The following is a 24,897-nucleotide window of genomic DNA, read 5'->3' as shown; positions in this document are numbered from 1 at the left end:
TCACAGGAATGCTGACGGGCTTGGTGGTCTCACTGCAGTAAGTGTGGCAGTGTTCCAGACATGGAGCCTGTTCAAGATGATACTGAGTTCCTGCAGCAGGAATGCAGGGCTGTGCACCAGGCTTCTGGATATAGTTAAACTGCAGAATGAGGTACTTGACCCGGTTCAGAGAGGAGGCCGGTGCAGCATCCCCTGAGCATCTGCTTTGTGCTCTGCCGGCAGTGGGAGGTTTTGCCCGGTTTCCTGTGCTGTTGGCTCTGTGCTCACTGGGGCACAGGGTACGAGGGGACCGAGCGGTCTGCATGAACACGAACAGTGTTCTGAGGAGGCCAGCGCAGAGTTCAGCCTCCCGTGCTGCAGTGCGTGCGGGCGGCGGGAGCCTGGCCCGGCCGTGCCATTGTCCCAGCTCGGTGCTGCTCCGGCGCTGGAGCTGTTTCCGCCGGGGCCCCTCCCGCCCCTTCCTGCGGGTCCCGCCTCGCCGGCCCGGGCCAAGCCGGGGACGGGCCCCGGGGCTCCGGCGCTGCCCGAGCCGACCCGATCCCATCCGCGGCGGGCGGGGCCCGGTGCGCGGGGCGGGGCCGGGCGGGTGTGTCCGGTGCCCGGCAGCCGCAGGCGGGGAGCGCCTGTCTCCCGCTCCGCTCCGCTCCCCGGCGAGCCTCTGCAGCCGCAGCAGCCCCGGGGCGGTTCGGGGCCCCAGCCCCCAGCCCGGGATGCGTCGCCCGAGCTGACCGCGGCCGGCTGCCTCCCTGCCCCATGCCCCCGCCGCGCACCGCTTCGTGCGGGCACCGAGGCAGACCATGGTCCAGCGCTTCAGCCTCAGGAGGCAGCTCTCCAAGGTGGGTCGCGCCGCCCGCCCGCTGCTGCTGTCGGCAGAGGCTCTGCTCGCCCGAGGTGGGCGAGTCCCTGCGGAGGAGGCAGCTTTGTCTTTGTTCTTGCGTCCTAGAGACACAAAGGGGTTCTGTTTGCCGTGGGGTCTGTGCTCCGAGGCAGGCTGCCTGTCAGTAGGTGCAGGCTTTGTTCCTTTAACATTGCAACTATCGTGTAGGTTTTTTGGGGGAGTCTGCGGCTTCCTTACTCAGTTTAATCTCGGGACTGAAAGAAGGGAGGGGTGTGAAAGGGGAGCAGATCTAGCAGTTGTGCCTATGGGCGGGTGTACAAGATCGCTGTCCATGACGGTTACTTAAACGTGTGCTTTGTCCTGGCTAGAATGTCCTCAGTTGGGAGTAGGAGTTGTCCCATCGACACACCTGCAGAGCCGGGAGGAACGCTTGTCCTGCTCGCTTTGAAGTGCTTGGCGGCGCTCGCTGCTCATACCCTGTTTAAGAACAAAGGAGTTGCTGTGAACAGGTTTTGCTGTTTAATAATGACAAGTATTGTGACTTTTTTCAAGAAGCTGCTTCAGAGGAGAGAATGGAGAGAAAACCTGTGTCGGCAGTTTTGTTGCTGAATCAACCCAGTGTACGTACGTTGAAAAACATCTGGAGAAAATCAGTCCGTGCGTAAGAGCGAGGCTGGGTAGTGCAGTGCAGGTGAGAGCACGTCTCCAGAGCTGCCAGCAGAGTCCCAGTCTTTCACTGGACCATTCCCATTGAGGAGGCTTGGCTCTGGGCACAGGAATTGTAGGATTAATTGAACACTTAAATGGCAAGCTGAATTTTCACTTGACATTTAAGCTCTTCTCCCTCCTCTGTGTGTGGTTGTAAAGGTTTTAAAATGCATTCACCAGAATTTAAAAATGCTGTTATCAGCGTTTAAAATGGGTCAGAACCCACATCCTGCAGACTGTCTTAGGGAAAGCTCTGGCTGCTTGAAGGGGGTTTGAAATAGTGAAACTTGCATCTTTTAAGGGTTTACCTTGTCCTGTGTCAAAGCTGTGCCTTGCAAGCAGGAGACACCTCCACAGGCACTATGAAGTTTAATCTTCCCCTCAAAAGAGACTCGATGGAGTTAGTAATGAACTCTAAGCTCTGTTTGTATGGGGCAGCCAAAACAGTATTCCTTTGAGTAACTCCATTTTGATTCTTGCTTGTCAGGGTGGGCAGGATGATTTGGAAAAGTGGTTACGCTGATTTTTTTTGCTACAGCAGAACTGTTCTGGTTTTGGTTTTCTAGCTCTCTCTATTTTTCTGTTGTCTGACAGGGTTGTGTCTTGCACTGAGTCGACTCTGGTTGTGTCAAGCCTACTGTGACAGTTGTTAAGCCTTGACAGCTTCTTAGTTCTTTGTTTAAATTGTACAAGGTGCACAGCTTTTGCAGTATGATGAATTGAAGGAAGTAATGGGAGCTGGGTATTTCTGCAAAATGAAAAGTATAGTTGTACAAAGGATCCATCAGAATGGATTGTGGTGTTCTAGGTTTAGATGTAGGACGGGAACTTCATCGCCCTGTCTCCTCAGCACTGTTTAGAATGGGACTGGGAAGTCCCTTTGAGTCTTTGGGGAGTGGGAAAGAAGGGGTAGCAAATGGTGTTAAAACACCTTGTTATCTGCTAGAACAAGCATGGAATATTGCTAATACAGGTATCAGCCAAATGGCAATGACTGCCAGGCTATACAGAATAAAGCAGTACTTTATTAATGTCTTTGGTGCAAAAATTTTGGTTCTTTCTTTGCTGACTTAGACTTCGAAGATGGCAAACATCTATGTAGGACCTGAATGCTCCCAGGATGGATTAGTTTCTCAGGTGAAAAAGGACACTATTACATGGGGTGCTTGGGTTACACAGCTGCAAGGTCAAAATCATATTTTAACCATAATTAATGGTGGAGGCTTCAAATAGAATGTGACTGTGCGGATTTGAAAGTTCCAAACAAAAAAACGCTGCCACCAAAATGTATCAAACTTGAGCAGAGAAAATGTAGGACCTTGTGCAGGAACAAAAACCATGGCTTTGTGATGCAGGGCTTAGCCTCAAATAGCTGCTTTCCCTTCCCAGCCTGGCTGTGTGCACTGTGTATGTCTTGCTCACATCCTTTAAAGCCTTCCTGGTCTCTGTCTTCCTTCTACAAATGGAGTTAATGTCTTTTCCTTATTTACAGAATGGCTGTCAAACTCTGAAATATTGGCAGACATGTGTGAGCACTTGAGCTTGTACTAATGTATGGAATGTTTGCGTTTGATAACCCATTTGTATTGGGAATTTCGGAAAGGTTTACACAGATTTCTTTTCAAGTGCTACTTTTTATTTCACATGTGCCAAATCAGTGTTTAGTATTTGGGGGTTACGGCTTCTTTGTTAGTTTGGCAACTGAAATGTCTGTAACATAAAAATTTGAGTCATAAATTATTGTTAAGGCTTAAAGACAAGGTATATCATTTAGTTTTGAATGTGTTCCTCTACGGATATAAGGTTTTCTAGGCAAAAGGCTTGTGTAAGCAAAGTTGAGAGATGGTGGGATATAAATAGGTCTCTAAGCATTGCTGGTTATGCTGGTGTTGAGCAAGTGTTGGCAAGTGATTAGAAAAAAATACCTTGCACTTTTCTGGGCAGGCTGGGTCCCCCTGGAAGGGAATGAACTTCCACTGCATCATCGTGCTTGGAGGAACATGTGGGAAAACGTTGCAGAGATAATCACATTCATCTTACAAAGGGAAAACGAACTTCTGGCACTCAGTTTTCAGAAGTAGGAGCAACAGGTTTCATGAAGAGTTTGTCCTGTCTCAATGTAAGCCTCATGAATGCAATGACACTGCAGAAGTAAAACAGACTTGAAGCATCTTCCCACACCAGTGATTATCAGGGCATGTGAGCCTACTCCTGCAGAGATGTTAGAGGTAGGCTAAAAACTTCTCTTGATGGCAAGACTTCACTAATAGTCCAAAGGGTTGCTAGTATACATGCTAGGTAATTACCCCTATACGTGCTGGGGGCCTGGTGAACTGCATGTGATGGGTTTATTGCCAGATACGTCCTTCCCATGTTAAAGGATGTAAACACAGGCTACAAGTGGAATGTGGCTTACATAAATGCATCTTTCCTTTTAATAATGAAATTCCACAGTTTGTGGCAGTTTGCTCTGCAGAATATCATCATACTCTATAATTGTGCTTACATGGGGCTGGTTAGCAATAACAATTGGAATTTCCTACCAGCAGCAATCAGAGGAAGCATTATAAGTGTTAGCATCTTTACTCTGAGTTAGTTACTTTTAGGGATCCTTTGCAGAGATTTTGCCTTGTGTAATACTTGCCCCTCCCCTCAATTCCCTGTGATAAACCAGCTGGTTTCTTCCTCAGCTAGTGTTTCTTCAGAGGCAGAGAGGAGTTTCCTCTTATTTTGCAAATCTTTCCATTCCAGATGCCAGCATTGGTGATAAAAATCCAAATGTAAGCTAGGTCCTTTTTAGAAAGGCTAGAAAAGCTTTTACACTGGAGGAAGCCCTCAGAAGTTATGGGGAAATGAAATAATGGGACCAAGAGAACTGGAGTTAGATTTACATGACATCCAGTTTGGGTCTTCCTGTCTTGGCAAAGGATGCAATAGTGGCCTCCAAAATAATTCTTGTCAAAGATTAATTGTAAATGCTTGTGTTTGAGCAGAAAAAAGGATGGTAGAGGTTTGAGTCAGAGGATTTTGATTGTTCAAAGATGGAAATTGCCTGTTCTGTTGGTCAGATGTGCTCAGTTTTCCATAAAGCATCTCTCAGAAGGAGCTGTCTTCTGTAAGGTGAATGGATTATTGTAGTCCTGTTCTACTAGACTGTAACTGCATTGTAATGCACTTCCATGAGGGGCTTGTAAGCACCTGACTTGCATAAGAGAAGTTCTAGAGTATCTTTTCACACCAGGATTTTCATATTTGGGATTATATTTAAGGTAAACTGACAGGTAATAGGGCTCTTCCATGAGTTATCTTTCCAGTATTAAACTGGGTTATTATTCCAACTTCCCTCAAAATAAACACAGTATTTGTTTCAAGAAAAGGAAGATGCTCACTGTGATGTAGTTTTGACTGCAGACTTTCGGGTTTTTTCCTTGGCATTGTGTGCCAGGTACCTCAGGGTGATAATGTTATGACCACCAGGTCTGTGAGAAGGATGCTGGATGCTGACAGTCCTAAGCGGGTTTGCAGCTCAGAGTAAATGATATGGCAGAGCTTCCGATGGGTTTGACAGTCAAAGGCGAGTCCAGGATGCCACTGTAACCCTTCTCCAAGCCTGCAGAATGCTGATGTTAGTAAGAGTTTGGGGATGTTTCTGTGTCCCAGTTGCACTGGGCATATTGAGGATGCAGCAATGTTGCTCCAGGACTGGTGGGCTCCATGAATCTCTGTCATAGCATCTGTCTCCATGGGAGTTTGGCTTAAAAATTAAATTCTTCTCACTAGCAGCCTCTCTGTCTCTTCATAGACCCCTTACTAAATGAACATGTGTGGGAAAGGCAAACAGTCAGCTCTGTGTCAGGCTGTGTGTGGGGGCTGACGCACAGCCCTGCCCCATGTGCCACTGTTGGCTGCAGCCTCCCTGGACCGGGTAGATCCTGGACACATGTAGTCTGGGGGTGCTTTGATGGCTTTAAACATGGTTTGCTGGAATAGGAAGGGGTGACAGGATAGGCCTTTTCCCTGGCCCTTTCCCTGGCTGCTGGAACTGCCATAGATGTCACTTTTATCTCTTGGGCCCTCTGGGGTTCATAAGAACACAGGACGTCTTTTTCAATGGATGACCTGTTACATGATGTAAAAGTTCACAGCCCTGCGGTGTGCTGGGGGTAGATTAAAGAGGACGAGCATGTTCCATGGTAGCTACAAATTAACAGAACCTTGCAAGTGATGTTTCTCACCTGCTTTTTGTTACTTTTGAATGTGGTTTGGTATCTTTTGCATCTTAGAAAATATTTGTTTTTTCAACATCTGATTTAGATGTTACAGTATGTAAAATATTAGTCCTAGTGCTACATGCTAGCACTTGTGTTTGGAATGATTCTTTCTGTCCCATCCTTAAGCAGGTCTTCCAGGTTTTGAAACCAATCTCCCTGCAAAATTCATGACAAGAGGAAATCGGACCAATCCCATCAAATAACTCAGTCCAGACTGATGATGAGTGCATTTACAATATAATAAATGAAGTTGTATGTGCAGCTCAGACAACTCACTTCAGAGACAGTGTGTCTGAATAGCCCATCATCTGAACACAGAAATTAATTAATTTGAAACCATAGTCTAAGTTCCAGGATACTTTGGACACTGACAGGAAAACCAGAGCAAGGGTTTGTTTTGGGGTTTTTTTTTCCTAACTTAAGGCACAGTTTGGTTACCACTTACATCCACTGGAATTTGAATAGGGAATTCAGCTTAGAAAACATTCCTTTTGTGAGTTGTGAGATTTAGGACTATTTAAAGCAGACAGGAAAGATTGCTAAGGAAATGAAGCAAGGTTCTAATGCTTCAGGGAATTGCTCTGAACATTTTAGTGTGCATAGAAAAAATTGTATTTAGATTTGAGTCAGGATAGTGTTGCAGCAACTCATCGTAAGCACTAGCATTTAACTTTTTTGGTAGGGTATTCAGCGGCCACATATTGGCAAGAACGGAGTCCAAGGTCATGGGAATGCGAGCTGCAAAGTTTTCCTACAAGGGGGTTTTGTTGGTTTTTTTCTCTCAAACGCTGTTGGTAAATACTTAACTACAGAGAAATATTTGCTCCATGTTATGTGCATACGTTGTGGTCCTGCTGTGCTCTCAGGAGCCCACGAGCACTGATGTCATGTTTGGAATATCCACAACTAGTGAAAGTTTCAATTGGAGAACCCTGACTGCTCCCAGGGAACATGTAGTGTGAAGGGGTGCGTAACTCAGCAGCGATGGCCTTTGTGCAGGCACAGCTTGCTTTGCTTGCTGAAGCATCTCTGTCCTGGGGTGCACAGAGACCGTCTGCCTACACCATCCATGTGGAAGGTCCCAGGACCCTCTTGTGGTGAACCAAAGCTTACAGGGGAAAGAAATAAATTATTTTAGCTTGATGCCATTGGCAACAGGACAATAAGAGCAGAGGAAATGAGGAGCTTCGAGTTGGTGTGGAGGAGGTGTTTCACTGGAGGCTGGATTGCAAAGCATGTGAAGTATGAGTGCCGAACTGTTGCCCACAAGTCTTTAGTATTTGGAACTACTGCTTGGGAATGGGACTAAAATTGCTAGCAATTTTTCTATTTAAATAAGCTTTGATTTTGTGTGTGTCCTTTCTGTCAGTGAAATGTAGGTTGCCTTTCTCTTTACGCTAGAGAGCAGCCACCCCACACACACCCAAAAGAAGAGAAAAAAGGGGGAGAGGAGAGGCATTCCCCTGCTTTTTATGCACAAAGCATTAATTTCAGTAGGAGTTGGGCATATCTTGGGATCAAGCCCATTAATCTCGAAAGTAATAGTGTATTGCAGAGGCGTGGAGACTTTAAGTCCTGAACCGAGTAGGGAAATTATGTCTTAGTCACCATTATTATGTGGTAGGATAAAGTGGTGTACATTTAAAATACTTGTCAGATTTGGAGCTATTCTCACACTTGTTTACTGCTTTCAATAGTAATGTTCTGAATAAAATAGTTGCTTAATTAAGGTAATGTGTTGGCAGTACTTGATACCTTGATCTGTTCCATCCTTTTGTCTGTTCATTAGTTTACGTAGGAGTTCAGTTAATTTTTCATTTTCTTTCCCTAAAATGCCTTTGAATGACAGCTACAGAAGTGTGCAGGGTGCTGTAGCCTTCATACATTGTGTTACAATTACTCTTTTTGTACCCTAATGGAGCTGGAGAACAGTATTTGTACATAGACTGCCACAAATGAGCAGTTGCATAAGGTATGAGATGTTAGGCACTCAAAATGAGGCATTAAAAATGTTAGATAGTCCACTGAACAGGGCAGAGAGGTTGTGGATTGTCCACACAACTGAGCTATCAGTAGTGAGGAAGGAACTTCTCGCTGGACAGCTGAAAGTCTTTGTGCTGTTCTGTTACCTACGTCTTGATTTTGGAGTGAGGGACACGTCCCAGCCCAGAATGTCACTGATGCTGCAGTGAAAATCTCCTGCTCCCGGCTGTACTCTGGGGTACGGCTCATTCTTCAAAAGAGGAGGCTGTGTTCCAGCCATTTCCTGCTGTCATGTCTCAAGCTAATTAGACATACCCCAGGCACCATCTGTAACCAGCAGATAGATACTCTTTATGTATATCACAAGTTTGAGCAACTTGCACATTGCTCATTGAATCCTGGTTTTCATTCTCTCTGTAGCTTTCATCTGGCCATCCTTAGATGACTACCCAAAGAGCAAAAACATGCCTCCAAAGAGCAAAGACGTGTGAACCTTTTGTGCATAATTATAGAATTAAAAAATAACAATAAGCTGGTTGACAAAGGCCTGCTGGTTCTGTAGTATCATTCAAGCCATTTCCTTCAAGCATTTTAATAGTAAGCAAAAGACATTTGAAAGATTGTAACTGTTTTGTTTCTGGGCCTGAAATGTTGATGCTTTGAATATTTTCTTGACACTCAGAAGTGCATGTACTATTGATCAGCTTTGCTTTTCTGTTATCTTTCATAAGTGGATATGTAAATAGTTGCCTGGTGAATTGGTGCTCTCCCTGCAAGCTTCAGTGTCTGTAAACTGAAAACTGTTCCTGAGTGCCAGGAGTCAAGAGCAGACAAGCAGTTCACTTGTGCCTGGGTCCTAAGTGCTGGCTGTGGAGCACTGATGTTATGTGTGCTTATGGCTCCAGTGCTGTGAAGGGAGAGGGGCACAGTGTGGGGGACGTGGGTCTGTACGACCATCAGCAGAGAACTTCCCGTATCCAAGGTGCAGTTACAACCCCTAACTCATTGCTCAAAGAGATGATGAGTGCATTCCAGAGCTGAACCTTGGGTAGCTAAAGTTCAGTATAAAACCAGACGTGGAAGGAATTCCAAGGTTTCTTAATCATTTTGGGGTTTGTGGTATCTTGCAGATTTCAAAGGCAGCTCATCATTTAGATTGGCATTTTGACCTCTGTCATACACTTAAATCATGCTGTCACACTATGTTGCAACCATACATAGCCTTGAGGCAGTCTAATTAAAGCTCTAGCATTCATTTAGGCATTGTTTACCAAGATCAGATTAGTTTGGGGTTTGGAAAAACTCTGATAACTTGCAATACTGAATGTAGTAGTTACAGGAATTCCATGCATTTCTCTCAAATCTGGGTGCTCTACAGAATGAAATCCCCACAAGAAGATATATTTTTTCACATATGAATGGGGAGTGAACAACTTCTTATAAACCTTATTTTTTTCCATAAAAGGTACATGTCAGCAATTTGTTACATCCAGAAGTGGAACACTTTCAGGGTATAACGTAACAATCTGGTGACAGGATTTGGAGAAAGAAAAGTTAATTCACTCAAATCTACAGATTTGTAATCCATGATGCATTAACTTAACTTTCTGCTTTTGTCATTATGCAGAAAACTTGCTGCAGGTGGTACTTGTTTGCCAGGCAGAAACTTGAAAGGAGCTAGTCTCTTGGAAGCCAGAGGCCTTGTACCATCACCTTGGCCCCTTGCCTAAAGGTGGGATCTCCAGGAGGATCAGGAACATTCCTATTACTGAACATCACTGTTGGAAAATATTGGAGTCCCTCAAACAAGTGCAGCTCCACATGTTGCTGTGCAGGGGTGCGAGCGGTGTGTGTGCTGCTGAGAGGCCTGATGCCGGGCAACAGCCCCATGGCTTGGGATGGAGCTGCTGCTCATCCATCCCCATCCCACAGCGAGGAGCTGCCGGGTGTCCTGCTTTTGTTTGGCTCCACATTGTGGGGTCCTTGTTTGCACAGGCACCTCCAGGGGCTCAGTGCAGGTGGCAGTGGGTAGAAGACCATTGCGTAAACACAGTTCCTCTGAGCTGTTCCTTTTCTGGACAGTTACAGCCACACTGTTGCTTTTAGTTAACAAGGCAGCTCTTCTCTCACATCTTTGAAATCAAAAAGGAGACTATTGGTATCCTTAGCAGATGTCAAATCCAAAGTTCAGGTATCCACACTTGGGGAGCAATATTCAAGATTAATTGGACTAGAAGTGGTCTTTGCAATGGTTCTCTCTTGGGCCTGGTGAGTGATGCTGTGTTTCTGACCACTCAGTGTGCAGACATCATTCCCACTTAGTCGTGGTGTACCTGTTCTTCGAGGGAGAGAAGGTTAAAACTGCCATATAACTACCACCATAAATTAAAACCACTTGGGTTTCAGGCTCACTAACAGTAGTTCTACAATAGCAGGGTTCAGAGGAGTGTAAAAACCATTTCTGGGAATGCTTAAAAAAAACATTAAATTGTTTTTAAAAGTACCATTCTTTATATAAGCATTTGATAAAGAAATAACAGTAGGGTACATTGTGTCTTAGAGATCAAATGATGAATAGAGGCAACTTGGTGTCATGCTTTGTCTGTGAATTAATTGGCTGCCATTGCCTTTCGAGCATTAACCCAGCACTTCTCAGCTCTGTCAGGCAGGGTCTGGGCTCAGGGGCTCTGTGTGCCCCATCCTGGGCTGCAGAACAGCTTGCCTGCTGCTGCTTGCCTCCTCCCCTTGCCTGCTGCTCCTCATTGTTGCTCAGTCCTGTCCTGCTGAAAAAACAAGTAGTTTTCACTGAGGTTTTGCAATTATCATGTTCTGGTGAGCTGCTGATTACCTGAGGGTGAACACATTCCTGGTTGCCTTTGCTTCTTTAGTGTTGTGAAATGGATTCAAGCCTGGTAAGTATGCTTGGTGGTCAGGAGTGAGTTTTGCCACTCTTTCTTATATCTGGGATGCTCAGAGAACTGGTTCTCAGAGGTTGCCCCATCCCTGGCAGTGTTCAAGGCCAGGCTGGATGAGGCTTGGAGCAACTTGCTCTAGTGGAAGGTGTCCCTGCCCGTGGCAGGGGTTGGAGCTGGGTGAGCTTGAAGGTCCCTTCAACCCAAACCAGCTTGGGATTCCATGAAAAAGCCTCTGTTCTTGAAATAATTGCTATTTTTTACTAGCAGTAGGAGTGGCCATAGCAAACTTCTGGGGTGCTCTGCTTAATGAATTACCTTTTGGTAAGAGGGAGTGTGGGTATATCGCATAGTTATGTTTTCATAGGTCAGTCTGTCACTTTTCCTCTTAACACCCCACCTGTTCCTCTCCTTATGCATTCTTCGAAGCTGTTGGACTCCTAATGCAAAGAACTTTTCAAAGCAGGGCTCCTTTTACAATTTAGCATTATCACCAATAAAAAACCCTGTGGAGGCAGGCATTGCACATCTTTTATGCATGTTTCACCTCTGATGATCAGGCACGTTGCAGGTAGCTTGCCTAAGCTTTGACTGTGCAGCACCTGTGCTGGAGCCTGATCAGAGCAAGCTATGAATTATTGAGTATTCTGCTTCAGCCAGACAGGGAAATGAAGTGCTGTGCTCTTCAGCAGCTTTAGAAACCTTAACCCAGTTTCTTACTGACAGATACCAGTTATTATCAGAGTGTTTTCCTGTAAAGGTATGTAGAATAGAGTGATCCTTCAGATCCACAGAGTTTTCCTTAAGAAATAATTTAAACTCTTGCTTTAAAGCTACAAAGAAAGCTTCCTATATGTTTTGACAGTTTATAATCCTTAGAAGACAATATTGTATTAAGAGTCTTATTCTGTGCTCTATTAAACATCCTGACTGGATCTCTCATCGTTGAAGTAGTTGCTGAAAAATCCTAGAGCTTTTTACCTTTCGGGTCACTTACTCAGCCCCAGTTCACAGGGGGCTGGAAGTCTCTTGCAACCTGGGTAGTGCTTAGACGTGTACAAAAACACAGTATGAAAAGGTTCAGAAACCAGAGAGGCTATCCAGCACCGTAAACTGATTTGGATTACATGGAAATGGAAAATTAAACACATTACACATATTTTAATCAGATGTATCTAAGGAAGTTGCAGAGCGACTAGCACTCTTTGTGCATGGTAATTTGCTGCGTGTATATTTCTTTTCTATTTTGATTCAGAAGCTGATAGAGGCTTTTCTCTTTGTTTTTCTTGGTGATACTTTTGGTAGTCTCCATTTCAAGAAGTTCTGTGGCTGTTAATAATGATGAGGAGCCCTGAAGTCTGCAAGTGAAAACCACCCTGGTTTCCTCAGGGCACAGTGGACAACTTATGTTATGGCCAGTACTGAAACAGGATATGGCTGCACCAGAGGAGGGGAAGCAAAAGAAATGGCTTGATGAAGAAGTCAGTAGTCATCTAGCAGAAATAAGACATGGACAGACACATAGTCACATACAAGTCTGACATCAGAAATTAGCTTACTAAAATCTCCTCAGCACACTGGAACTGCCACAGGGATGCTGGAGCAGGTCAGTGGCTGGAGTCTTTGGTCTGACTGAAGCTGTGAACCGTGGAACTGCAGCTTTATAGGTTCTGTACTTCTGTCTTAATGACATTGAGCAGATGGCTTTAAATTACCGTGCTTCATTTTGCTACCCCTGAGACCAACAGATTCCAGGGTGGGAGATGCATTTTCACCTCCTGCAGCTTCTCTTTCCTCCACCATATCCAGCTGAGAAGCTCCATATTGGCTGCACTTGTTTTCACACACTCCTGGAACTGCAAGCTATTGTGACTATAGCTCAGGCATAGTTGCAGCAAGGCTTTGTATTCATAACATTTAGATGAGTATCTATCCCCCAGCCATTTCCAAGGGTAAAGAAAAAAAATTACCTGACACTTGGTGTTAAACTGCTTTTGTGCAGCCATACATTGACTGTTAAACATGCATTCTCCAGCACCCTTTATATCTTGTTTGCCACTTTACTTCTAAAGCAGCCTTCTCTTTGAAGGGAATATAATGCTAAGTGACTTTTCTATTACTACTGTGATCCCCTAACAGGCAAATCCACTCCGGTGCTGCTGTTTGCATTAATGCAGCCAACTGAAGGAGCACAGAACTTTGAAATGGAAAAGGTCTTTGCAGGTGATCCCTATCTGCATTGTGGGAGTGCAGTGACATTCAGATATAGGACTTTCCTTCCTTTTAACCTATAAAATTATTTTTTTAGCAGGGAGGAATGAGGCCACAGCACCCACCTATGCATTGATAGCTACACTTGCTATTATAGCTTCCAGAAAATGCCTTGCACCATTAGTATATGTTACTGCTGAGTGAGGCAGTGATTTTCTGCTTTGCAATACATCTTGCTGTTTCTCCCTCTCTATCTCTCCTTCTCTCTGCTGCAAGTTAATTGTGGCTGGTTAAAAACAAAACGAGAAATGTAGTTGGAAGGAGAGAAATAATAATGGGCTTAAAGTTTAGAACATGTTGAGTTTTAATGTAACCAAATGCATGCTTGAGCCCATTTTTTAGCGAATCTTGTCACTTGGAATAGCAGAACATAAATGTCAAGGAGTGTTCTCTCTATATTTTGGTATGCTAACTCCTCAACTGTTGGAAACAGTACGAAATCATGGGAACCTGAGCTAACTTACTGTAATTTGGAAGTAATAAATATTTCTACTGAAATCCCCTGAGCTTTTCTGCCCACTGAGAAGACAATAGGATTTGAAGTAGTCTAGCTTGTAAGAGAGATAGCTGATAAATGGGCAGGCAGGAGGTAGCACAGAACAACAGATACTCCCGTGCTCCAAGTTCCTGCTATTCTTAAAACTCCTGCCCCCATCCCCCTTTCTGTCCTTTGAGGAGTTCCAGTGTCACACTCAGCTTTGCCTTTCTGCTGATGTTACAGCTTCATGCTACAAGTAATTTTCTACAATGTTTGGTTCTCTTTGCTGTCTTGAGACGTGACCTCAGTCTGCGCCTGAACAGCACATTTTGCCCTCTGTGAACTCTCCTGAGGACAGTTGATCACATTGGTGGTTGAGTTGCTAGCTGGGATGGGGTGGATTTATTTTTAACCTTCTGCATAAGCCGGGTTAAATGTATCTGTTGGTGAAAATAGGGTAAAGGAAGGCCTAAATCATAATGCTGCTCTCTGCTTCTAACTAAAGAAGTTCTTGCACTGAGTTACTGTGGGTCCTTTTTTGTCTGATGCCGCTTGTTGCTGTCTGTGCTGTTTATCGAGTGTGCTCTCAGCCATGCTGGGTCCATGCAGTGGGGCTGGGGTTGGGCCCATCAGCCTTGCAGGATTGACTTTCCAGACCCGGGCAGGACTGGGAGTTTGGCTTTCCCACTGGGCAGGGCAGGCCCTGGCTGCTGGGATGGACGTGACAGGAAGATGTGACCTGTGTTGGTGTGGGTTAGGGAACACGGGACTGGTTAGGGAGCTGGGGAAAACTGGGGTGGGGAAGAGACCGAAGGACCAGCTCATTACCTCGCACACAGCCTGGGTGCAGGAGCCATGGAGCTCTGACCAGCCTGGCCTATGGTGAACCAGTAATGAAATTTTTGTATATGTATAGGCTGTGTGCATTACATCTGATTTGTTCAGGGTGTTTTGTAGTGTCTAGAGATCATCCCTGAATTCTGGTCACTGTTCATCTAATGGGCAACTTCTGATGCACTTTGATATTTCTCAAGGATCATCCTGCTCATGCCCTGGTCCTTCATGATCAGGTTTCATTGACAGTGTTTGTTTCAAGATATTTAAATGATATGTAATTTTACATATATATATATATATATATATTTAATTTCTATGTAAATATATGTAAAAATATGTAAATTATGATCTGGTGGCTGGATTCATGTGCCAGTAGGTCCAAAATCACATACACTGAGGACTTTAAAATGCATTCCAGAGCTGGAAATCACTGAAATTGGAAGGGGCTTCTGGAGATTGTCTAGTCCAAGCCCAGGACCATGACCCAGGTTTTGGCTGTCTCCAGGGATGGACTCTGGGCAGCTACTGCAGTGTCTGATCATTTGCAGTAGAACACTGCATGAGTTTGCTATTGTTGGGGTCTTCTGTGATTGGGTTTTTTGTTGGCAGTGTTTTTTTGTGTGTGTGTTTTTTGGTTGGGTCCCATCCTTCCGAACTTGTCGATGAGCAGCTGCAGCACAGACAAATCTTTGCAGATATTTACTTTCAAGACTTAAGCTTTCTTTGAAAATTGCAGTTGATTTAATGCTGTAACCCAGGAATCCTGTTGGAGTGAGACTGAGGATTTTGATGGTACCATTGATGGTAAGAGCCTTTAGTGCCCTCATAGACTGAAAATGGTTACTGAGATAGCAGGGGGGTAGGAGCAAGTACATCCAGTGAGACAGCACATCCCTATATCACTGTTTGTCCAGGAGGCCTGGAGTCAGGAAATACCACTCAGCTCTTCACGCATGGGAAAGAAGGCAGTTTTCTGATGTTTCTCTAAATAGAAATGAAATGCTGGGAAGATTGGGAAAGACTCGACTCATGAAATACAAGCAGTTTGCGTAATGTGCAGGGTCTGCGTTACTGTGAAGGCTGCATTTTATGTGTCGCTCTTTTAAAACTATGCGTATACTTTAAAAAAGAAATCTCCCCATGCATCAGCCACTGTCTGTCACTTTGTCAAGCCACGTTTCAGGTTACGGAGTGTTACCAGTCTAGAGTTTCTTCTGAGTAAACCTGATTTCTGGGTTAAATAACTTCTCTGTTCCAGGAGGTAATTACCTGGAAGATTAAATAGTTTGCATGTAGTGAGCAGTGCTGATGTCTTGGCAGCCGTGGTTGTGTTTCAGCTGGAGGCTCACTCACTATGTGCAGTGCTATAAACCTTATTTCTGCTAATTTCATTGTTGAAAAATGAGCAGATTTATCTCACATTTTATAGAAAGGGCAGTAAATTGCATCAGATACTTTGTTAAGCCATGGAGAAGCTACACTTAATTATTCAAGTGGCTCAGTGGATATTTTGACCAAAACTCCTATCTGCCAGTACAGGAATCAGTTCTGTTTTCAACAAGGTGTGACACTCTTCTGCAGTTATTCAGCAGAGTTGCTTCTTAGAGGGTATTTTCATGTGTTACTTATGACCGTCTCCTGGGTGAGGTTTGTATGTGATCTTCTATGTATGCTCTTTGTTGTGTTACAGCAAAGCAGAGCTGTCTTCTGCTGATCAGTGACCATTTTCTTTAGAAATGTGTGGAAAACCTCCAGTCACGAAGCAGAAAACAACTAGCTACTTTTTACGAAACTTTTATTGCCTCCTTTGAGGTCAGGTTTGTGAATGAGGAGAGTCATTAAGCAGTTAAGAGTTGGTACAAGGAGGAGGCAGGACTGTCCTCAGTACATCACTGCTCAGTTTGTACATGGCTCCATGTCATGAGATTGGTGCTGAAGGTTACTCAGCTGAAATACAGGGATGGGGCTTTTGGTGGGATTTGCTATGTAATCCCAGCTACCCTCTTCTAACTGCCAAACAGTCCAGATAAGCTGGGTTAATGAAAAATACTGTGCAGGGCAGTGTTTGGAACTGGGGATGGCACAGGCTGCCTGGAGGGAGCACGTGTCCTTCAGATGGGGAAGATGCTGCCTTTGCCATTTGGTTTCCAAGCTGCTGATTAAAAGGAACAGAAGTTTAAGACTTTGTGAGCTAATTCCCATAGAAACAAGTTTTACTTCAGCGCCAGTTCAAGGCTTGTATGTATGTTTGTTTGTGTGCTGTTTGTGGCACTGCCTTGCAGCCGGAAAACCTTTTGGAGGGAGCAGCATGTGCCGAGGTGTTTGTGTGCACATGGAGCTTGAGTGGGGTTTGGGAAGCACAGTGCCAGTGGGCAGTGACTGCGGGTGGGAGTAGTTGGCAAGTTGGGAGCTGGGGGCTGAATCCTGGTGGGCCCCCTTGGAACAGCCTGTAACAGAGCAGGCTGCCCCTGGAACAGGATCCTTATAAACTTGCCAGACTGCTGCTATGTAGGTGGTTGTTTACAAACCCAGAGAATATGCTAATGTAGATTATCCCTGTTTGTGACCTGGAAAACTGTGAGGGAAGTACACAGTGTGGTGTCTCTTAGACTTAGCATCACCTCTCCTTTACTAAGTGAGTGTGGTACAGACAACCAGGCTGATTAGCAATTAATGGAACATACTCCATGTGAAAACATGCCTGGTGAATAAATTAGCATATCTTAAAAACAACTATTTTTAAGGATAGATCTGTTATGAATAGATGGTAAACACAGTTGTCTGACTGCAGAACAGTAAGCTAGGAGGGAAATTCTCTCACTTCTCCTTCCCCAGAAGCATAAACTGTCTCACCACCCAACAGTTGCCCAAAATGTACTTGCTATGCTTACTCAAGGCATAAAATAAAAGCCTCCTCTTGGTGTGTTTTCCCCAGAGATCCTGCCTGGGATCTATTCTGCCCATCGTGCTTTGTAGATTCCTCTTGGCAGAGGAGGGCAGGAGGAAGGCTCTCTCTCTGCTTCCCAAAGAACCTCTGTCTGGCCAGTTCAGATGCTTTGTGTCTTTCAGCCATGTTTCTGGTCCAACAGCTTCCTTTGCTCTTCAGGCATCCTGACTGCAGTAGGGCACCCCAAAGCTGTGCAGGGACCACTGGCCAGGCACTGTGGCAGGATGCTCCCATGCTCTCTGTGGCAGGGCAGGCTTTGAATTTGTATGCAGTTAGTTAGCTCCTGAACTTGTCAAGGGAACCTGAGCAACCTCCACTGTTGGGGTACAGAGGAAGAGATTCCGAGGTTCCAGGTTGCCCAGAGCTCTAGAAGAGGTCTGAAGCATGACATTCAACCAGCAGTCTTTCTGCTGGAAGAAAATGGGATGTGTTTTCCTGTTTGAGACTATGTTGGGCTTTTGTTTGTTTGTTTTAAATAAACTTGAAGACCATTGCCAGCAGATGTATTTTGCTTTTTGGTTTTATTATTCTGCAGAAAACAAGACTCTCACTTCAGTTGTGTTCCTGACGGGGTCAGTGACAGAGTATTTTTAGCAGACTCGGTAACTCTTGTGCAGCGCGTTCATGCCTCGCTTGTTCAGAGCTGCAGTTGCTTTCTCAACCATGCGTTCGGGGCTTCTGCCAAGACACCCAGGGTACTGCTGCTTCGTATTACAAGGTCCTGCTTTGTCAGGGCAGAGCTCAGCCTGGCAGGGCTGGAGCTGGTCTCTGCTAACATAACTCTGCGGTACGGCATGTCCGGCCGGCGGCGGGGTGCGGGGTGAGACCGTGCGCTTCCCTCGCCACGCACCCAGCATGGAGGGCTCGCTGCCTGCCTCCCAAACCGTACGTCTCAGGCTTTCTCCTTTCTTGGTGTTAGGGTTGTGCTTGCAGCTGCTTTTCTCTGCAGCGGATGCCCAGGCTCAGCACTTGTGTTTGCTGCTGGAGTTTGCTTTTTAAAATCAGCCTGCAAGCTGCTGCCTATTGCGATGCCAGAGGGTTGAATTCGAGTGTCTTTTTCTTCTCATCAGACTGACTTAGACTTCTTTCCTCTGCTGTTGCTCTGTAGTAAGCAATGTCTGTGCCCAGCTTGGGCTCGGTATTAAACCAGGGAAAGCTGCTTGTGCTGCTGAGGTGCTGTTTGTCGTTAAAGTGTTTGATCTGTTCTTGCTGTGGGGGTAAAGATTTTGTGTTGGGAGATTCTCCATGCATGCAGAGAATCTGTGGTTTGAATGTTTTAGTGATTAGAAAAGATTCTAATACCAGAACTCCATTACTTTTGGGCTTACAGTTAGAGCTTCTCCAGTTTTGGTAAGTGATTCCTTCCAGGGAGCTTTGAGATCAGGCTTCCTCCTGATAGTCCTTCACGAAGTGTTCTGGAATTTGTCCCAAACGACACAGAACCTGGACAAGTTGTCAGAAGGTGCCGTGTACAGATGGGGTGAGCAGTGGAGGAAACCTGGCTGAGATCAACTTTCAGTAATGTTTAGAATCTCTTCAGCATTTAATGGTTGTGTTTATCAGACACTAAGGCAGTTCTAGGGAACTCTCTCTTCTTAAGAGAGAAACATGCTTGGTTTTGAAAGCCTGTGTGCATATCCCATTTTCACTGTCATACTTGGTTGGCTTTAAAATTGGGTGCTTCATGAAGAAAACAGCAGTGAACCGCACAGCAGTTCCCGTCCCTCCATCTAGAGGCAGTTCCATCAGTCCTGGCATTGCTGGAGGCATTAGCACTGATTTCTCTCCCTCTGGCGCTGTGGTGCTGTGCCCAGCGATCCTCCTGCCCCTGCCCACCCTGGCGGATGGGGTGGTGCTGGAAGCAGGATCTCCTTGGCTGTGGGGTCGCTGGTCGTGGGGCACGGGGCCGGCCCCCAGGGTCACAGCAGGTCAGCCGGGAGCACTGCTCCCTGGAGCAGCCGCAAGCAGCTCTTGCGGGGATGAGAGCTGGAGAATGCCCCACTGTGCTGGGCCGCATGTGCTCGTTCCCAGGGACAGAGCTGCATTGTTGGGACAAAGCAACGTGAAAATACTGAAAGCATTCAAACTCTTTTCATTCGGGGAGCCTTTTTGTTTTGTGGAGCTCTGCTGGGCGGCCAGGGCAGCATGTACAGCCACTGACAGACTTTAGAGGTGAGCTGAGAACAGAAAGGAAACCCTGGCTTGGGTGGGTTTTGCTTTTATGCAGCTTACAAGGAAGGGGTTTGTATTTTCAGATGAGAGACTACCAAAGCGAGGCTGAGATGCCTGGAGAACTAGTGCAAAAGAGAAGTGATGACTGAACTATTTAAAAGGAGAATATATTTTTAGTCACTCTGTTTTCAGCTTTTTCTGTGGTACGTACTCCATTTCAATGACTAATACTTTGGGTTTTAACAGTTCAGGTTTCTTGTGTCATCTGCGTAGCACCAAGTATCTGGGTCTTCAGTACCTTGCCAACAAAGCCAGGAAAGATCGGGTTTTCTGCTATTCATATTCCTATAGTTTAAGGAAATGTGGTTTAAAGAGAACAAGTTTTGTAGCAGGAAGGACATGGTCTGTGTGGTCTTTTATAAGCTGTCAATGAAAAAAAATAGCACAATGCTGTGCACTTTAAAAAAAAACAAACAAAAACGTTTTTTGTAGGTCATCTGCAAGGAAGAATTATGTATTTGTTGTTGAAAACAGCTTTGAGTTGTGGGGTTTCTTGTTTTGTAAAACACAATAGTGGAGGTTTTGGGGGTTTTGGGGCTCTTCTTTTCCTGTGGTTTTCATTTGGGTTTTTTTAAATGCTGTTTTGACATTCTACTTTCACCAAGGCCACCAAGAGGTAGCAGCCCAGGACAGTGACTCGATTTACTGGTCAGGATGATTTGTTATAGCTCTTCAGGATGGCACAGCCTCCCTCACATTAACCAAGCTATTAAATTTGCAGGATGTTATCAATTGGAATCTTCTTTGTTACCAGTAACCCAGAGAAGGTGGCTGTTAACATAGCCAAGGCAAACACTGGTTCATTTGTTCACAGAACTGGGGCCGTATCCTGAACAATTTAATTGCTGGTCAGAGTTCCCCGAGCTGTGAAAGGACAGGTGTAGAAATAACACTTTCATGGGTGTCCAGATACGCAAAGCAATACCCCGGGAGTCAGTCCTGCAATGGGTGTAGTGTGGGAGACAAAACAGTGGCAAAAGGTCAGAGCCAGGAGCATCTTCCTGAGCAGTCTGTAGTATTAAAAGATTTTTTAATCAAATTACTTTAAGAGAAATGCTAAAGCAAATGCTTCCTGCTTTATCAAGAGCTCGATTCCAAAGACAACATCAATTTAGCCATTTCTTCACTATCAATAATGCATCAGTTTGGATTTAAGGTCACACGTGTTGTAGCCCGTAGACTAGTATTTGGAAAGGAATGGGATGCTAATTTGGGAAAGATTGATGGAGAAAACAAATATAACCTGAAAATACTCAGACACAAATGCTGGTTTCTGCAACAGCCTGTGGGGAGGGACAGACTTTCCTGCTGGCAGTGGGTTGAGCTTGGATACATCTTGAGAGATTTTATCATTATACAGCTCTGTAGACATACAATGGTTTGATATGATGTAATTTCTTAAGCTTCTAGATAGGATCACTGTGAGCAAAGGTTATTGGAGCTCGTGACTTTTGGATTGATCAGTCAGTGAAGTCCCTCAGGATGTTTTTTGCCAGCCACTGACTTCGCCAGCCTCCTACACGTGGTGAGCCCAGTGCGCACACAGAGATGGGATACTTATTTTGTTCAGTACTTGCTCTGAAACCTGCACGAGCAACAATCTTTTCTTTTGTCTGAAGTCATCCTTGTAACTAGTGGCCCTCTTCATAGTTTCCATTCATGTCTTGGTTTTGTGTTCTAGAATGTATTCACATCTTATTTATGGCTCAGAGGGAATCTGCTTTCCTCCACACCCAGTCTGTTGTGACATTATTAGTTCTAGCTGTGTTAGCTTACTTCAGAAATCATATTATGCAAATCTGATGGGCAGGCTTGCTGAATTTTACGTGCTGCTATCAGCGAGTTCCATCAGTTTTTCTGGTTTCAGGATTTTGGTAGAAGTTTGGTCAGTTTCAAATACAGCTTAAAATTTTCAGTTATGCTGTGACTTTCCTTTAGTGGCAGAAAAGCATTCAGGAGCAAACAGAAAGAAAAATAAATTGCTTTCTAGAGGAAGTATGCCTGTAAATGACAGTGGACATGAAGCTCCTTTAGTAATCAAGAAGCATGTTCTGAGATTACCTTTCACTTTTGCGCTAAGAGGAGAGCTATCAAATTCAGTGTATCCAAGCCATTTTAATGAATGTAAGACTTCAGATATATTACTGAGTTCACAAATTAGCCTGTGTCAGCTAAGCTGTAGTAACCCATCATGTCGTGTCCTTATTGCACACCATAAGCTTGTTGCAAGCTAGGAACAAAATCTTGAGTCTCTGTGTACAGACTTCAGGTTCAGGCCAATGCAGCTGCCTTGCAGTGGCCTAGACAACTAGTGTCTTCAGGTGCTGTGATTGGCACACAGCAGCTCAATGTGCCAGTGGTCTTTGTGGACACTTTAAGGAAATTCAGTCACTGAGTGGCAGTGACCAAAGAACCAAGACAATTGCTGAAGGGTGAGAAGATGCTTTTTGTGGGGTTTGTTTGGGTTTTTTGGGGGGTTGGGTTTTTTTTTTGTGGTTTTGGTATTTTTTTTTCTTCCACTTATGTTTTAATAAAAAAAGTAAGGGGTAGAGTTTGGTAGTTCAAAAATCTATAACAGTGTGATAACCAGAAATAATCAATTTGATACATAGATAATCCAGTAAAATTGAAAGCTGATGAGTGAAATTTTCTTTGGTAGAAATAAAAGTGATTTCAGCTACAGCTGTTTGCCTTTATGTTATGGTGAAAACAGTGTTAACAATGAAAGAAATGGTTTTTTAGGGGTAGGTGTATTCTGTATCAGTTAAACTTACATAGGACACTAATGGTGTTTGTGCCAGCAGTGTTGAGAAATGACACACCAAGCCTAGCTGGAAAATCTAATTTGATCACCGTGCAGTTTTATATTGTAGCTTTATTGGTAAACTTAATCCTTTGTGCAGACTGGGCATTGTGCTTTGATTGGGCTTTCTGCTGAGCCAGAGCAATGTTGCAGAACATGCTAGAAGTCTTTATTTAGTATTTTACCATGTCAGGGAGATAGTTTTATATGTGCAGATTTCTGACAGGTTAACCAGTTAATTCCTTATTTGAAAAAGTAATTACTAAACCATCTGGATTGTGAGTTTTTCCTGTACCTGGAAAAAAGGACAAGAATGGAGCCTGGGGACAGGTGGTCTTCCTCCCTTCCTAATGAGTGCCCAGGGCTGCCTCACACCACCTGTGTGTGGAGCACTGCAGCCCCGGGCTGGTCCATGGACACTGATCCAAAGGTGGCAGGGCTACTGCACCTCCCGGCAGCCCCTCCTGCCCTGGCTGTTTGTGAGCCTTCTCAGACTGGGCAGTGTGACTCGGGGGTGCCTTGGGGGGTGATGTGAGGGACTGTGAGCATGAGACCGGCAGTGTCAGAGGGCTGACCTGGGCAGTGGCTGGCCAGAGCAGACCTTGGCCAGTGTGACTCCTGATCTCCAGATGTTTCTCTTGGAGGAACCGCTTGGCCTCCTCAGGAATGCAGCAGCCAGTGCATTAAGTGTAGGCCAGAGGGAACACAGAGCCTGTAGTTAGGCGGGATTGGGCTCCACTGCAGCGCAGATACACTGGGAGGAATGGACAATTGATTTCTCATGAGGAAGAAGAAAGTTGAGTTAACCACTTCCATTCCAGACCAGAATATTTCTGACTTTATCTTCTGCCACCAAGCTAGAATTTTCTTCTTCACTCTGCTTTAGTGGGATATAATACAGTTTTGCGTGTGCTTTGGATGGAAGTCCTTAAAGTTCCTTTTTGCATTTGGAAGTGGAGTTTAATCAATGCTAGAAAATTAGTGTAAAGTGAGGTTTTAGATAATCACATGAATAGCTGTAGGAGTAGACAAGCTCAGCAAATACTTCCTGAAGTTTCTCCTCACTAGGTTATAAACATTGAGAAGTCATTTTCTAAGCAGACATTGTTTTAACCATGTATGCAGGTCTGGTCTGGTAGCAGTTTGGTGGGCAGCACCCAGAGTTCTCATCACTGCTGTGGGAAAGTCCCTGTGATGCAGCAGTAATGGGGAGGGTGCCCTTGGAGAAGGGACCTGCAGGACCTCTCCAGGCATATTCACAGCAGCTTCCCTCCTCAGCCTAGGTCCTGGAGCCATCTGCTGGCTAATAACACTGGGCGGTGAATGCATACCTGGTGGCACTTCATTCTCAGCACATCCTCAGGGCCTGCCTGGCCTCTCCCTTGATGTTCAAGGTGTTGGCATCATTTGTGCTAAACCGGTTACAAATAGCACCATCAGTACAGCTGCACTCCAGGGCTACAGGATGTGACATCTAGGGACTGATCTTTCTCTCATTATTAAAGTAGAATCATAGAATAGTTAGGGTTGGAAAGGACCTTAAGATCATCCAGTTCCAACCCCCCTGCCATGGGCAGGGACACCTCACACTAAACCATGGCACCCAAGTCTTCGTCCAACCTGGCCTTGAACACTGCCAGGGGTGGAGCATTCACAACCACCCTGTGCAACCCATTCCAGTGCCTCACCACCCTAACAGTAAAGAATTTCTTCCTTATATCCAGTCTAAACCTCTGCTGTTTAAGTTTGAACCTGTTACCCCTTGTCCTATCACTACAGTCCCTAATGAATAATCCGTCACCATGCTATGAGGTCTCCACGCAGCTTCTCTTCTCCAGGCTGAACAGCCCCAACTTTCTCAGCCTGTCTTCATACGGGAGGTGCTTCAGCCTCTGATCATCCTCGTGGCCTCCTCTGGACTTGTTCCAGCAGTTCCATGTCCTTTTCATGTTGAGGACATCAGAACTGCACACAATACTCCAAGTGAGCTCTCACAAGAGCAGAGTAGAGAGGCAGGATCACCTCCTTTGACCTGCTGGTCAAGCTCCTTTTGATGCAGCCCAGGATACGGTTGGCTTTCTGGGCTGTGAGTGCACACTGAAGCCGGATCATGTTCATTTTCTCATCGACCAACACCCCCAAGTCCTTCTCTGCAGGGTTGCACTGAATCTCTTCTCTGCCCAACCTGTAGCTGTGCCTGGGATTGCTCCAACTCAGGTGTAGGACCTTGCACGTGGCATGGCTAAACTCCATGAGGTTGGCATCAGCCCATCTCACAAGTGTGTCAGGGTCCCTCTGGATGGCATTCCTTCCCTCTAGCGTATCAACCAAACCACACAGCTTGGTGTCATTGGCAAACTTGCTGAGGGTGCACTCAATCCCACTGTCCATGTCAGCGACAAAGATGTTGAACAAGACCGGTCCCAACACCGATCCCTGAGGGACACCACTCGCTACTGGTTTCCAGCCGGACATTGAACCATTGACCACAACTCTTTGAGTGCAACCATCCAGCCAGTTCTTTATCCACTGAGTGGTCCACCTATCAAATTGATGACGCTCCAATTTAGAGACAAGGATGTCATGTGGGACAGTGTCAAATGCTTTGCATAAGTCC

The 24,897-nt window shown here is 45.2% G+C and overlaps 1 protein-coding gene across 7 annotated transcripts in view; it reads left to right on the top strand.

Moving 5' to 3' along the window:
• Nucleotides 1-24,897, top strand: part of TMCC1 (transmembrane and coiled-coil domain family 1) — an 86,641-nt gene that overhangs the window by 33,240 nt on the left and 28,504 nt on the right. Inside the window, exon 1 of one of the 7 annotated variants that reach the window (XM_031046065.2) lies at nt 736-836. The exons of 5 other annotated variants lie outside the window; for them this stretch is intronic. In XM_031046065.2, coding sequence (XP_030901925.1) covers nt 798-836 — 39 coding nt within the window. In that variant the 5' untranslated portion in view covers nt 736-797. Of the gene's footprint in view, nt 1-735; nt 837-3,735; nt 3,775-24,897 lie in introns of those variants that run through there. One more of the 7 variants, XM_031046066.2, reaches the window with a different exon arrangement.

Source organism: Melopsittacus undulatus, chromosome 9 (genome assembly GCF_012275295.1).
Source record: "Melopsittacus undulatus isolate bMelUnd1 chromosome 9, bMelUnd1.mat.Z, whole genome shotgun sequence".
Classification (NCBI taxonomy): domain Eukaryota; kingdom Metazoa; phylum Chordata; class Aves; order Psittaciformes; family Psittaculidae; genus Melopsittacus; species Melopsittacus undulatus.
Note: the sequence above shows the minus strand (reverse complement) of the source record. Positions and strands in the feature narration are given on the sequence as shown.